This window comes from Macrobrachium nipponense, chromosome 26, assembly GCF_015104395.2.
Source record: "Macrobrachium nipponense isolate FS-2020 chromosome 26, ASM1510439v2, whole genome shotgun sequence".
Taxonomy (NCBI): Eukaryota; Metazoa; Arthropoda; class Malacostraca; order Decapoda; family Palaemonidae; genus Macrobrachium; species Macrobrachium nipponense.
This window is the reverse complement of record NC_087215.1, coordinates 74,714,105-74,730,176: the sequence shown is the minus strand read 5'-3', so window position 1 is coordinate 74,730,176 and position 16,072 is coordinate 74,714,105. Positions and strand designations below refer to the sequence as shown.

The 16,072-nt window shown below is 41.1% G+C and overlaps 1 protein-coding gene across 1 annotated transcript in view; it reads right to left on the bottom strand.

Annotated features, from left to right (window-relative positions):
- LOC135200440 (myb-binding protein 1A-like protein) overlaps positions 1-16,072 on the bottom strand; it is a 92,473-nt gene that overhangs the window by 38,954 nt on the left and 37,447 nt on the right. The window contains exons 5-6 of the mRNA XM_064229076.1: positions 14,973-15,152; positions 3,992-4,164 (exon numbers count right to left, since the gene is read on the bottom strand). Coding sequence (XP_064085146.1) covers positions 3,992-4,164; positions 14,973-15,152 — 353 coding nt within the window. The remainder of the gene's footprint in view (positions 1-3,991; positions 4,165-14,972; positions 15,153-16,072) is intronic.

The following is a 16,072-nucleotide window of genomic DNA, read 5'->3' as shown; positions in this document are numbered from 1 at the left end:
CGTGAACACTTGAGGGGCCGTCGAGAGGCCGAAACACAGAGCCCTGAACTGAAAAATTTTCCCCCCCATCATGAATCTGAGAAACTTCCTCGAGGAAGGATGGATCGGTACGTGGAAGTAAGCGTCCTGTAAATCCAAGGAAACCATCCAGTCCCCTGGACGAAGTGCTGTTAGCACTGATGAAGGCGTTTCCATCGTGAACTTCTTTTCTACGAAGAAGTTCAGGGCGCTTACATCCAACACCGGTCTCCATCCCCCTGAGGACTTCGGAACTAGGAAAAGGCGGTTGTAGAAGCCCGATGAATGATGGTCTGTCACTAGTTCGATAGCCCCCTTCTCCAGCCATCTGATCTACTGCTAGATGGAGAGCTTGATTCATGATGGGGTCTCTGTACCTGGCCGTCAGTCCCTTGGGATGGTCGTCAAGGGAGGTCTTTCGACGAAAGGGATGAGGTAACCTCTCCTCAAAATAGAAAGGGTCCAAGGATCCGCCCCTTTTTGGGCCCAGACTTCTGCAAACTCTAAGAGTCTGGCGCCCACCGTTGTTTGAAGGACTTGCAAGTTATTTGGGGGCTTTAACAGACTTGGCAAAAGTCTTACCCCTTCTTGAAGGTCTACGACCTCTAAACGTAGAGGTTCTTGATGAAGACGCCCCTCGAAAGGGTTCTCGAACACTTGCCTTTTCCTTCTTAGCCTATGTAGGGAAGGAAGGGCGAGGTTTTCTTGCCGACTGTGCCAAAAGGTCCTGGGTGGCTTTGGCCGAAAGTGATCTCGAAATGTCCTGCACTCGATGTTTAGGGAACAACTGAGCAGACAGAGGAGCAAACAGCAAAGAAGACCTCTGGGCATGGGAGACAGACTTCGTTAAGAAGGAACAATAAACCGACCTCTTCTTCACGATCCCGGCCCCATTCAGGGAGGCGATTTCACTCGCTCCGTCTCTTACCGACTTGTCCATACAAGACAAAACACACATAAGATCTTCTGGCGAAATTGACTCTGGCACTTCACTTTTCTTGGCTAGGACTCCCAACGACCAATCAAGGAAGTTAAATACTTCTAGCACTCTAAACATGCCTTTGAGCATGTGATCCAATTCATTCATTGCCCAAGTCGTCTTAGCAGAGTTAAGGGCAGTTCTCCTTGTCGAATCTACCAGCGCCGAAAAATCCGAATCAGCCAAAGACGGTAGACCCAATCCTAAGGACTCTCCTGTTTCGTACCAGAAACCAGCGCGTCCTGATAACTTCGAAGGAGGAAAAGCGAACATCGTTTTCCCCGCTTCTTCTTTGGAAGCCATCCAGGAACCAAAACTCCTCAGTGCCATCTTCATTGAAAGAGTTGGCTTCATCCTCACATAAGAAGAACTCTTTGCTGTCTTCGCCGTTGAAAAAAGTGAGTGAGGAGAAGGAGGAGCCGTAGGAGTAAGGGAATCCCCAAAAACTTGCAAAAGTAGCTCTGTAAGCTTCTTGTAAGAAGACACAGCAGCAGAAGTGTTCGGTTCCTCATCCGAACCTTCTAGGACGTCTTGTCGAGGCGAGCGCGGAAGATCCTTAGGTGACGAAGGGATCCTAGTAGGAGTTGAGCGAGAGGTTGGAGAACGCCCTCTCTTAGAAGAGTTCACATCCACTGGAGAACGATGAGAAGATCTGGGATGTCTACGATGAGACTCCCTCTTCGAGGTAGACGGAATCTCAGCCGAAGGAGAGGTAGGGCTCCTACTCCGAGAATCCTCGGAAATATCCACAGGGCGCTTACGAGGAGGCGAGCGCCTACTATACTCTTTGCGCCTATCCCGAGGCGAGCGGCTGCCAGGAGAAGAGCGCCTATCAGAAGCAGAGCGCTTGCGCGGCTCTCCATACCTGTCCAGTTGCGTACGATCAACGGAAGTTCGACTGGAAGGCGAAATGCGCCTACTAGGAGAAGGCTGCTTGCGAGACTCTTGACGTCTAACAAGAGGGTAACATTCAGGAGAAGGGCGCTTCAAAGCTAACGAGCGCCTACTTGGAGAAGGGCGCTTCCGAGATTCCTGGTGCCTACCAAGAGACAAACGGTCAGGAGAAGTGCGCCTAGAAGCGGGAGAGCGCCTACACGGAGAAGGGCGCTTGAAAGACTCTTGTTGTCTGCCCCGAGGAGAATAATCAGGAGTATGACGCCTTAAAAGAGACGAGCGCCTACTAGGAGATCAATGTGCAGTAGGCTCTTGGCGCCTACCTTGCGGGGAGCGGCTAACAGCAGGCCGTCTATCATGCACACGACTCCTACCAGACTCTTGATGCCTGTCAGGAGAGAAGTCACGATCCGACACTCGAGGAGAGTGACATCTGGAAGAAGAACGCCTACTTGTAAAAGGGCGCCATCTAGAATCTTGAGGCTGCTGAGGAGAAGTCTCACGCGAGGGAGTTGAAGAAATAGCGTGATGAGCAGGTGCAGTGCGCTTACCGGAAGCGGGAATCCAATCTGGAGAAAAAACTTCTTTCTCCATAGAGCGTCCTACCGATGTTTGGCGCCTTGAAGTCGAAAGAGAGCCAGGCGAGCGAGGGCGCTCACGCGAGCCCCTACCTTCATACGAAACCTCCCCATATGAAGGAGAACGCCTAAAAAGAGGAGAACGATCCTCTGAAGAGCGGCGCCTAGATCTCTTGATCGGAAGAGAAACGTCCTTCTTCCTACGTGATCTAACTGCTAGAGAGTCTGCTAGCGCCGTGATCTGAGCTTGAAGTCCCGCGAGTACTCTCGTAGGAGAATCTTGTTGTTCTTCCTCGGAAGCAGGCGCCGAGCGCGGAGCGCGAGAAGAAGAACGAACACAGGATTTCTTGGGTTTCTTCGCCTCTACCGACGATTCTTCCGGGAAAACCTCCGGACTAGAAGCCAAAGGACTGCAGGGAGTATTCCAAGCCCTCTTCAACAGGCGCGACGCATCCGGGGAGTTCCAACCTCTCTTCGGAGAGGGAGACGACGAAGAGGAGAAGCATTGGCGTAGGAGCTCCTTCTTGTAGCGATCCGAGGCAGCCTGGGAGCGTACTTCAGGATCTGCCGAGGGGATGCCTGACCGGTGGGGGTTCTCCCTAGCCCTCTTGCGGCTTTCGACTTTCCTACTCCACTGGAACTGGGAGTCTGGAAGAGGTCTAGGCCTAGAGGCACTAAGGAGCCGGTCAGACGCACCCTCCACAACACTGGGGACACTGCACTGATCATTAACACTCTCCTTACCTTCCAACTGACGAATCTTCTGATCCATAGAACGAATCGTGGCTCTCAGAGCTGCCGCCTCCGAAGGCGAATCTTCGGCTTCGGTGCGGGGAGCAGGGGCTGCAACTTGGGAAGAAGGTTCTAATTCTACGTTAGTATTAGGATCCACATCCAACTCACTCATTCTAGATCTACTAGAACTTCTAGAGGAAGCCTTACGCACTCTATCACGTTCCAACTTCCTAACATAAGAAGAGAGAGCCTTATATTCTTCTTCATTCAATCCCGTACATTCACTACAAGGGTTAGCAAAAGAACATTCATTCCCCCTGCATTTCATGCAAACCGTGTGGGGGTCTACCGAAGCTTTCGGCAACCTCACCTTACATCCTTCATTCACGCAAACCCTAAACAAAACCGAAGTTTTAACTACTGAATCTAGGTCAGACATCGTTAAAGAAAATCCAAATCAAAATCAAACCGGTCCACAATCAGCGTATGCCAAGCCAAACAAAGCAAATACGTCACCAAAAGAAGTCCAAATTAACTCCAGGCAAGCGAGAATCGAAAAACTATCGAGAGGAACAGACAACAGTTGTTATCATTCCCGCGACAGAGAAAAATCTGACAAGCTAACGGGAGTGGTTCGTACATCCGCCACCCAGCGGCGGGTAAGGTAGACCACCTGACCTACCTGTCGCGTGTGCCGCGAGATTTGAAATTCTGTCGGGAACGTCGGAGACTATAGCTAAGTATATATCTGTCAGGGAAGTTCATGTACAAAAATATTTTTACTTACTTATCCTCCTCATAATTGGTTGTTGCCAGCTGCAAAAGAGCTGATCCAACACCACGTGCAGACGCACTTAAATTCTTGTCATGAAGAGACATCACATTTAAGAGGTGGGTGATCACGGCTTCATCACACACTTGACAAATTTCTTCTGCTGTCTTCAACTTCAACAGTACAAGCTGCAAACAAATATGGTGAATGCAAAAGTCTACATCAATAATGAAGGATCATAAAACTACTCATGTTATCATTATGCTTTCCCTGGATGTTTATTAAATACAACAAAGGCATTATCATTATGTGAATATTTCTCTTACTGGGATTTTCTGCTACATTAGACACCAGAAAGAGCACCTACATACACTAGATTGTCTGTCACCCAGAGTAAGAAATAATGGATTGCCCTTAGGTTGTACAACCAAAAACTTTTAACAGTTGTGGATTTGATTGAAACATTGAATTCTATATAAAATACTGAATAAATAACATTTGTACAGGCAGTCACCGGTTATCTGCGATTTCCAGCACCAAAATGCGTCGATTTCCAGTTATTGGGACCTAACAGAGGCACCACTGACCAGTTATCGGCAACAATAAGCACCGTAAATTACCACTTATCGGATATCAGCGATTTTTGCTTAACATCAAGCCGTCAGAACGGAAACCCGAGGACTGACTGTACCTTATTTTATGTGTATACAGAGCAATACAATTGAAACATAACCTATAATTCACATCTTGACATCCATGTCCGCTACGTGGTCTTATGTAAAAGTATATTTTCTCTATTTATTGCACATAACATTTCTCGAGTCTTGACTGCATGCATCCATATGGATCCTATATAGCTATGCTAGGCTAAGCCTAACATAATAACTGCTTCTACACAATGAAGCATCATTATAATGTGTAATTAGTACTCTTTCTGTTGAATTATGGATTCAACTGTGCTATATTGGGCTACCCAAGTTGGCTGAAACGGTTTAGTTTAGCTTAAGATAGCCTATACCTTATCATTAATCTACCCATTCCTCATAAAAGTACCATTTGCAACTCATACAAGATCATTTATAACTTACACAAAATTAGTACAGGAGCAAAATAAAACTTTCTGAGCAAACCTTTTTATAATCATAAAACCACCACTTCTACAATAATAATGCACAAATAGTAACTTAAAAAAATATAAAATGCACTGGAGATACCACTTTGAATGCAGACGAGCCAGTAACACAAGAGAACAATAAGAATGAAAAAAGTACAAAATAATGTAAAAATACTAATTCCATATATATATTCTCTTTACCTATCTGACAAAAATTCCCATCTTAAGTGACTTCTCTGATTTCATAATGTAAATAGCTTAGCTATATTGTTCATTATATTACATACTTGCAAGAAACCTGATTATTTTTATCCCCCACAAGCAAAATCTTTCCATTATGTCTGGCTTCAGATGTGGCAACTGGAGGTGGCTACTATACTACTAGCTATGAACAAATTTGTAATATGCTAAATCAACAACTGCCAAATATTTAAGGACTGTTATTCAAAAATTAAAAGGGAAACAATATTCTCCATGAATAGTTTCAGCTACTAAATAACAGAATGCATAGAAACGACACTGCAGAACCTACAACCAATGGCATCCCAATTACTATTGAATTGAATATAGAATTTAGGACAAAGGCCAAGCACAAGGTCATTTATCGCTGAACCAGAAATTGATAGTAAAAGTTTGAAAGATGTAACAGAAGGAAAACCTTGCAGTTGCACAATGATCAATTGCTAGGAGAGGGTGGAAAATAAGATGGGAGAAAGAGAGCATGAAAGGTGGATGTACAGTAAAAAGAACAAAATGGGTTGCAGCTATGGGCCAAAGGCACCCTACAAAGAAACCTTAAGTAATGCCTACAGTGCACTGCACCGAAGGCATGCTGCAAAAAAACCTTAAGTAATATGTGGGATCTTTTACTACCAAAGTCCTTTTCTTCTCTTTTCAAGAGTTTCAAGTCTCAAACATTCATAAGCAGAGGGGTTATAGTCAACCCCCGTAGTAATGGAGGGGGAGGGGGGGGGATGCAGCACTCCCCTGGGAATAGCTACAATCCGCAAATACTTAAAACCCTTCAAAAATGTTCAGAACTTCCTATTTTGATAGTCTAAGCATTATATTACAGTGGAACCTCTACATATGAAGTCCCTACGTTCGAAAAATTCAGGTTACGAAAGCAAAGACGAAGATTTTTTTGCTTCTGTGTACGAAAATAATTCAGGCTGCGAAAGGGTAAAGTCCGAAATTCGCCCAGGCGACTGAGAACAATTTTAAAACTGGCGTGCCGCCAACTTAGTAGACTCGCCACCATCCTCCCGCTCTCCCATTGGTTCCTGATGCTAGTCACCGCTGTAAGATCCTGCTCTCCTATTGGTCAGCATCTGTTCCATCATGCCTCTATGCAAAGGCGTTCCTTGACCATTTTTTGCGGCAGCATTATCATAAACACCTGGAATTCGTTCGTTCACACACACTATTTCGTTTGTTAACATAAATTTGTGTTAGTGACTTCGCTTTCGTCGTACTGTAAGTTACTTTATCGTGTTGTGTGTGAACTTAATGACTTATGTTATTAGCCATGGGTCCCAAGAATGTTGCTGAAGTTCACGGAAAGAAGAGGATGTTTTCTATGGAGACAAAGTTGGAGATAATCAAGAAGTGTTAATGTTTTCTGCCATTTTTTAATGTTTCGTAAAGCCCGAGAAAAGCCGTTGTTAGGCTCAGAGGTCTGGATAAACTAATCCTTTATAATAATAATAATAATAATAATAATAATAATAATAATAAATGTGGCGCCGTGGAGGAGTGGGTTAGGTCGTCAATAGACTTAAGTCAAGTTAAGCAACATTGGCTCTGGTCAGTCGTTGGATGGGTGACCGCTCTCCTCGGCGTTGATTCCTTGGGAAAGGATCTTTACCATAATTTCCTCAATCTACTCAGCTGTAAATGAGTACCTATCCCTGATGGGGTAGGGTCCAGCTATGGGTTAAATAGCAAAACTCAGCAATGATGGAAAGAAATGAAGGATTAAACGACGACGACGTAAATGGAACCTCTGGCAACAGAGGAGCTTCGTCCGGCAACCAGGTATTCAACCCAATTGAAGGGGAAGACGGTCAGGTACTTGGAGGTCGTCATCCAGCAACTGATCACCACAACGACAATAATCAACAGCCTGAGATTGGAGCTACAGAGGCAAAAAGGAAGAAATGGACAAGAGAAGAAAATAAGGAAATATGGAGATGCTACATCAGAAGCAACCCGACGGAGAGAGGATATAGAAGAAGACTGGTCAACATCTGGAATGAGAGGAATAACACCTCCCAAACAGAGCAGAGGCTGGCAGACCAAGCAAGGAACATAAAGAAAAAGAACTGGCTCTCCCCAACAGAAAGAGAAGAACTGGAAAGGGAAATGTCACACGACAACAAATTACACGAAGACAAACTGAGAGACGATGCCACAGAAGACGACAGGGAGGATGAGGTATCAAACAACGACACACGAAGAAACACCGACGAAGTAACAGAGAGGACGGAATGGTAGAAAAGATTAGACAATGGATGGAGCCAGATACAGAGAGAACAAAGATCCCCTCCATGAAAGCCTACAACACCAAGAAATTAAGGGAGAAAACAAGTGAGGTCAATGAAATACTGGGCATAATAAAGACCACCAGTATCACAGAAACAAATAACTTGACATATGCAGGAGCAAGATTAGTAGCAGAACTGATGGGAATTCGAACACCAACACCACCAGCACAACCAACCCAACAGCAACCAAAACAGCAACCTCCTTGGAAAAGGCGCCTGGAAAAGCAAATCATGGTGATGAGATCTGACTTGAGTAAACTGAAAGAGATGGCAGAAAAAAGGCTAAGAAGCAAGAAAACAAGGGAGGAACTCAACGAGAAATACAAAGTACAAGAGAGGGGATTAAACAACACAATAGAAGATGTAAAACAGAGGCTTAAGGCCAAAGCACATAAGATCCAACGGTACATGAACAGGAATAAGGGATACCAACAGAACAAACTATTCGGAACCAACCAGAAAAGACTATACAGCCAACTAAGAGGGGAAGACAACCACCCAGAAATTCCCGAAGCCGAACCAAGTAAGAGACTCTGGGAAAACATATGGAGCAATCCGGTATCACACAACAAACATGCAACATGGCTCCAGGAAGTCAAGAAGAAGAAACAGGGAGAATAAAACAAAGATTCACAGACATCACGACAGACACAGTCAGACACCAACTAAGAAAATGCCAAACTGGAAAGCCCCAGGTCCCGATGAAGTCCATGGATACTGGCTCAAAAACTTCAAGGCCCTACACCCACGAATAGCAGAACAACTCTAGCATTGTATCTCAAATCACCAAGCACCCAAATGGATGACCACAGGAAGAACATCCTTAGTACAAAAAGACAAGAGTAAGGGAAATATAGCCAGTAACTACAGGCCTATCACCTGCCTACCAATAATGTGGAAGTTACTAACAGGTATCATCAGTGAAAGGCTATACAACTACCTAGAGGAGACAAACACCATCCCCCACCAACAGAAAGGCTGCAGAAGGAAGTGTAGGGGCACAAAGGCCAGCTCCTGATAGACAAAATGGTAATGAAGAACAGTAGGAGAAGGAAAACCAACCTAAGCATGGCATGGATAGACTATAAGAAAACCTTCGACATGATACCACACACATGGCTAATAGAATGCCTGAAAATATATGGGGCAGAGGAAAATACCATCAGCTTCTCAAAAATACAATGCGCAACTGGAATACAATACTTACAAGCTCTGGAATAAGACTAGCAGAGGTTAATACAGGAGAGGGATCTTCCAGGGCGACTCACTGTCCCCACTACTCTTCGTAGTAGCTATGATTCCAATGACAAAAGTACTACAGAAGATGGATGCCGGGTACCAACTCAAGAAAAGAGGCAACAGAATCAACCATCTGATGTTCATGGACGACATCAAGCTGTATGGTAAGAGCATCAAGGAAATAGATACCCTAATCCAGACTGTAAGGATTGTATCTGGGGACATCAGGATGGAGTTTGGAATAGAAAAATGCGCCTTAGTCAACATACAAAAAGGCAAAGTAACGAGAACTGAAGGGATAAAGCTACCAGATGGGAGCAACATCAAACACATAGATGAGACAGGATACAAATACCTGGGAATAATGGAAGGAGGAGATATAAAACACCAAGAGATGAAGGACACGATCAGGAAAGAATATATGCAGAGACTCAAGGCGATACTCAAGTCAAAACTCAACGCCGGAAATATGATAAAATCCATCAACACATGGGCAATGCTAGTAATCAGATACAGCGCAGGAATAGTGGAATGGACGAAGGCAGAACTCCGCAGCATAGATCAGAAAACCAGGAAACATATGACAATACACAAAGCACTACACCCAAGAGCAAATACGGACAGACTATACATAACACGAAAGGAAGGAGGGAGAGGACTACTAAGTATAGAGGACTGCGTCAACATCGAAAACAGAGCACTGGGGCAATATCTGAAAACCAGTGAAGACGAGTGGCTAAAGAGTGCATGGGAAGAAGGACTAATAAAAAGCAGACGAAGACCCAAAATAAATATTCAGAGACAGGAGAAAGACAGAAAGAACAGAGGACTGGCACAACAAACCAATGCACGGACAATACATGAGACAGACTAAAGAACTAGCCAGCGATGACAGTTGGCAATGGCTACAGAGGGGAGAGCTAAAGAAGGAAACTGAAGGAATGATAACAGCGGCACAAGATCAGGCCCTAAGAACCAGATATGTTCAAAGTACGATAGACGGAAATAACATCTCTCCCATATGTAGGAAGTGCAATACGAAAAGTGATGTTTCTCAGAACCATCACGAGAGACGACATCGTCAGGAATATTAAGATCATCGGGAGAGCACCTGACCCACGACGTCTGCGTCTCCTAGAAGCGCTGCTCATCCTCGAGGAAAAGCCTCCCCTCAATACCACCCAAGAAGCGTTCCTGATACCGACGTGTGTGAGGAGGACCACACCCCTCTCCCCTAACGAAAGTACCAGCGCGCATGGAACAAACACCGGACATGAGAATAATACCAGGGGTGACGTCACGCAGGTAGAAGCCAATCAAGAGGCTCCCGGTGATACCCCCTACCTGAGAAGGTCTGCAAGACTCGTCAACGCCCGCCGTATGAGTCACCTTCCCGGGAACCAATAAAAACTCGACCTACCGGAGAAGTGCTCCGACCGTACTGGAGAGCTCGCAACACCACGATAAAAGGAGAAGGACTCGCCACTGGAATTCAGTCCCTCAGCAGTTATCGCTTGATAATGTCCTGTCGATCAGGAGGAAACGTCGCGTTAGAGAGAGAGAGAGAGAGAGAGAGAATTGTATAAGCAATAATAAATCAAATGACTCAACCGAATTTTACCATGCCCTTTGGTGCGTTGCTCGCCAGTCTAAGCAACAACGAGAAAGCCGTCATCAGAAAGATAGAGAAGACTCTTTAATAAGATTAATAGTGCTGAAGCAGCAGTCATTTTTAACAAAACATGTCTACGAGAGGGTCTCCTTCCGAAATAATAATAATAATTTTTACCACAATATGTTCATTATTCATGAAAATATGAAAATCAGTAATAGTAATTAGTAAATATTTCTCTGTGAAAAATGTCGCAAATAATGTGGATACAGTGGACCCCCTGTTAAAAAAAAAAAAAAAAAATATATATATATATATATATTATATATATCTATATATATATATATATATCTATATATAAGATTACTGTATTTTCATGTTAATTTTGTGACTAAATAAATTTCTATCATAAAAATGCATTCAGTCAATAAAAAAAATAGGTTTTGAGCATTTTTAAAGGGGTATTTGGTGTTCCAGCAATTAAAATACACAGTTATAAGTGTTTTCAGAGGCGTTCCAATATATAGCAGATTTTCGGTATTCGCAGGTGGTTTTGTTACCTAACCCTGCAATAACTGGGGAGGGGGGCCAGTGGCGGTTAACTATAGTATATGTTCCATACAGAAATCCACAAACTGGTGAATCCATGAATCTGGAATGCAAATAGGTGGGAGTTGACTGTATATGGGGTAGACCACCCTTTTCGCAGGGGATGTGTTCCAAACAAACTGCTCCCCCTCTCCCCCTACCCCAAGGAATAGCTAGAATCTGTAAAAATGCTCAAAACTGCCTATTTTCTTATTTTAAAGAAGAAAAAGCCACTAAAAATGCTTATAGTACCTGGTTATCTTGAAAGTTTTATCACGAAAAGTGCATTTAATCATGAAATAGTTAGAAAATACAGTAATATGTGGATATTTCTCATAGAAAAATAATGCAAATTTCCCAAAAATAATGTATTCATGTCCTCAGCATTCACGGACTCACGTATTTGCAGATTTCTCTATGGACCATATCTAACCATTATTTTTGGGAAATTTGCATTATTTTTCTATGAGAAATGTCCACATATTACTGTATTTTCTAACTATTTCATGATTAAATGCACTTTTCGTGATAAAACTTTTAAGATAACCAGGTACTATAAGCATTTTTAGTGGCTTTTTCTTGTTTAAACTAAGAAAATAGGCAATTTTGAGCATTTTTACAGATTCTAGCTATTCTTTGGGGTAGAGAGGGGGGAGGAGGGGGAGCAGTTTGTATGGAACACATCCCCTGCAGAAAAGGGGGTCTACTCTATATACAGTCAACTCCCACCTATTGGCATTCCAGATTCATGGACTCACCAGTTTGTGAGTTAACTATAGTATATGGAACATATACTATAGTTAACCGCCAACACCCCCCCACCCCCCCCCCCCCGCCCCCCCCCCCCCCCCCCCCCCCCGTACAGGCGGTCCCCGGGTGACGACGGGTCCGGCTTACGACGTTCCGAGGTTACGACGCTTTTTTCTTAAAATATTCATTGAAAAATCCGCCCTGGGTTACGACGCTTGTTCCGAGGTTACGACACTGACGCTTCCGACGCTCTGATTTTAGTTTTACGACGCTTTTAAAAAACACATATTATGATAAGATAAGAATCCTTTATAGTTTAGCACAGTTTCTCTCTCTCTCTCTCTCTCTCTTTGTATTTTCCAAGAAAATAATCACTATAATTTTCTCTCTCTCTCTCTCTCTCTCTCTCTCTCTCTCTCTCTCTCTCTCTACTACAAAGATGTATGTTTTTTAGTATGATAAATAAATGATTTACTATTTTCAAATATTAATATTAATTTATACAGCAATAATATCAATTCATTAAAGAAAATACAGTAGTGAATTAGTAAGATTTTAGCTTATATTTAAAAAATTATCGAAGAATGAAGGAAATCCCAGTCTTCTCTGTTGAAGGAAATCCCAGTCTTCTCTGTAACCTTTCCAGGTACTAAAACTGTCAGATATATATCATGTTCTGTGACAGCCAAAAGGGGGAAGAGCTGGGGGAGAGCTGCAGTGTTGCAATCAGTGGTCCTGACATTTCCCCCCCCCCCCCCTCTCTCTCTCTCTCTCTCTCTCTCTCTTCTCTCTCGCTCGTCTCTCTCTCTCTCTCTCTCTCTCTTCTCTCTCTCGCTCTCTCATTTACTGAGACTCGAGATTTTTTATGTACTTGTACTATTTGTTTTTAATACTTTCAAATAATAATAATAATAATAATAATAATAACTGTAATTACAAAATTCATATGTGATAGTATTTTAAAGAAATACAATACGTACTAATCTATCCATGTCACTTTTACTTAAGGTTAACTCACTCTCTCTCTCTCTCTCTCTCTCTCTCTCTCTCTCTCTCTCTCTCTCTCTTTTGCCACACAAGATAATAATGAGTCATAGTGGTAAGCCCTCCCTCTCTTCGCTGGAAGCGTTATAACAAAGAGAGATAAACTCTCTCTCTCTCTCTCTCTCTCTCTCTCTCTCTCTCTCTCTCTCTCTCTCTCTCTCTCTCTCTCTCTCTCTCTCTCTCTCTTTTACCGAGATGAAAGAATTTTTATGGTACTAGTATGTAAAATGTTTATTGATAATTTCAGTTATTTAATAATAATAATAATAATAATAGAACTTTAATTACAAAATTCATAATGGTCGTATTTTAAAGAGATGAAAATGACCTTTCCATTTCACTTGTAAGGATAATTCCTCTTTCTTACTGTATGAAAGATTTTTATGGTAGATGCACGTGTTTATTATATTTTCAAATAATAATAATAATAATAATATAATAATCTAATATAAAAGTAGTAATAATACGATAAATAATTTCAAAAGAAAATTCTTCCCTTTGTCTTTTTCTGTATCAATTTTCCCCACCTCAACTCGGATGTGACACTCAAGCTTAACAATGCCATACAATGGTCAACGAATTTAATGGTTTTATGTAATTCTCTCTCTCTCTCTCTCTCTCTCTCTCTCTCTCTCTCTCTCTCACTGAGATGAGATCATTTTCATGGACATGTATGTAATAAGTTTATCATTAATATTTTCCAATAATAATACTATAAGTAAAAAATTCATATCTGAGTATTTTAAATACAATAATCATTCCATTTCTCTCTTTTAAACAACTCTCTCTCTCTCTCTCTCCACAAGATACTTGTCATACATTTGGTGTTTCTATTTCTTCCTTTTATCTCTCTTGCTCTCAGCAAAAGAATTGATAGACAGACAAACATAATTGCACAGTCCTCTCTTTCTCTCTTCTCTGGAGAAATATATGTATTTATGGGAGGGGGAAAAAGTTGCCTACAGACGTTCATTTCAATCTATTGAAACCTAAGGAGTTATTCTTCTCTCCTCTCTCGTCTCTCTCTCTCTCTCTCTCTCTCTCTACTCTCTCCTCTCTCGTCTCTCCTCAAAAAATCTCTCTCTCTCTCTCTCTTGTATTTTAATGAAAATATACAGTAATTTGTGAATAACAGTGTTGCACATGAAAAAAGTAAATTAGTGATAATTTTAGGGATACAGCCCTAAGAAAAATTGCAAATTAGTAGTGAAATTTTCCTTGTGGACATGTTTTCAAGAACGTTGTTCCGGCTTACGACGATTTTCGGGTTGCGACGCATCTTAAGAATGGAACCCCCGTCGTAACCCGGGGACCGCCTGTATTTGCAGGGTTAGGTAACAAAACCACCTGCGAATACCGAAAATCTGCGATAAATTGGAACGCCTCTGAAAACACTTATAACTGTGTATTTTAATTGCTGGAACACCAAATACCCTTTTAAAAATGCTCAAAACTGCCTACTTTTTTTTTTTTTTGTGACTAAATGCATTTTTATGATAGCAATTTATTTATTTAGTCACAAAATTAACATGAAAATACAGTAATCAGTGTATTTTTTTTACGTTAAAGCCCACAAATGACCTATGTTTCTGTGATTTATTGAAAAATGCATTAAAAAAAAATTGGCATATAATATATATATATGTGTGTGTATATATATATATATATATATATATATATATATATATATATATATATATATATATATATAATATATACTAGGAGGCAGATTCTTTTAACTTTGTTCTTGATATCATCTAAAAAAAAACTCAAATCCAAATCTAAATTCAATTCAATTCTGATCTACCATACATGTACCTCTCTCCCTCTACCCACTTTTGAAGTTTCTTGGTTAGGCACCACTGCCATTTCCTAAACCAAACATATTCAGGATTCCCTTTCACAAGGATCTGATCAGTCCTTCACATGGTAAACAAATAACCTGCCTTATTATGCTCTAAGCAAAATACTTTGAACATTTCCATTCAGAACAGCTCTCAGCAAAACTATTTTTTTAATAGCAAAAACGCAAAATTAACTTATTTCATTTTTCGAGTGTTCCGAACACCATGAAAAAAAATGTAAACAAAAAGTCACACTTACCTGTAACCCATTAAAAAGAAGTTGTAAACAATTTGTAGTAGGTGCTTTCAAATAAGGTGCTAGTCCTTTCTGCCAAAACTGGACTACTTGTGACTCCTTTTCATTCTTCTTGGGTAGAGCTAGGCTTGATATTGTTTCACTTAAGCAAGGATGAACATTGGGCATGTTGATAGCAGTTTTCTAAAATGAAAAATGTAAATTTAATATCTATTTTAACCACTATTCTTTAAGAAATATCCGAAATTTCTGTCGTATAAAATACGAGATACCTAGAACTCTTGAGTAACTACTCTATTCAGCTTCATTAAAATTTTTAGATGATGTCGAGTAAGGATAGCTAACACTTTGCTTACAACACAAAAGTTAAACAAAAAATAATAAAAAGGATATGAAAAGAGCACTCTCAATGATTTCATATGGTTGAAAAATCTCAGAACTGGATATGAAACTCAAACATCTCCATATCTACTTTGGCAGAACATAAACTCATGCAATTTCAGTCATTCCTAAGAATAAGTTCTCACACAAGCTAAACCTTGTGAGAACTTGGAAATGTGATGCCCTGGTCTAATTGAATTACAGTAAAAAAAAAAAAAAAAATTATATATATTAATAATTATTTATATTTAATATATATATAGATATATATATATATATATATATATATATATATATATATATATATATGTGTGTGTGTGTGTGTGTGTGTGTGTGTGTGTGTGTGTGTATTAAAACAGTAAGCATCAAATACCTGATGATCATGTAATAATTTTTTTTTGTCTCAAACTAGTTCAGTATTATTCTGTATTAAGAGTGCCAAATATTTAAAAAACCACTACTCTAACTACTGTATAAATTATCAACAACTGAGCAACTACAGGAAATTACTTATAAACTCCTCCCAAGTTTCCAAGATAACTAAAGACTATTTCATTTAATGTCAATAACATGATATTGTTATGATACAATAAAGTTTCATACATACTTACCTGGCAGATATATACATAGCTATCGACTCGTCGTCCCCGACAGAAATTCGAATTTCGCGGCACACGCTACAGGTAGGTCAGGTGATCTACCTGCCTGCCGCTGGTGGCAGG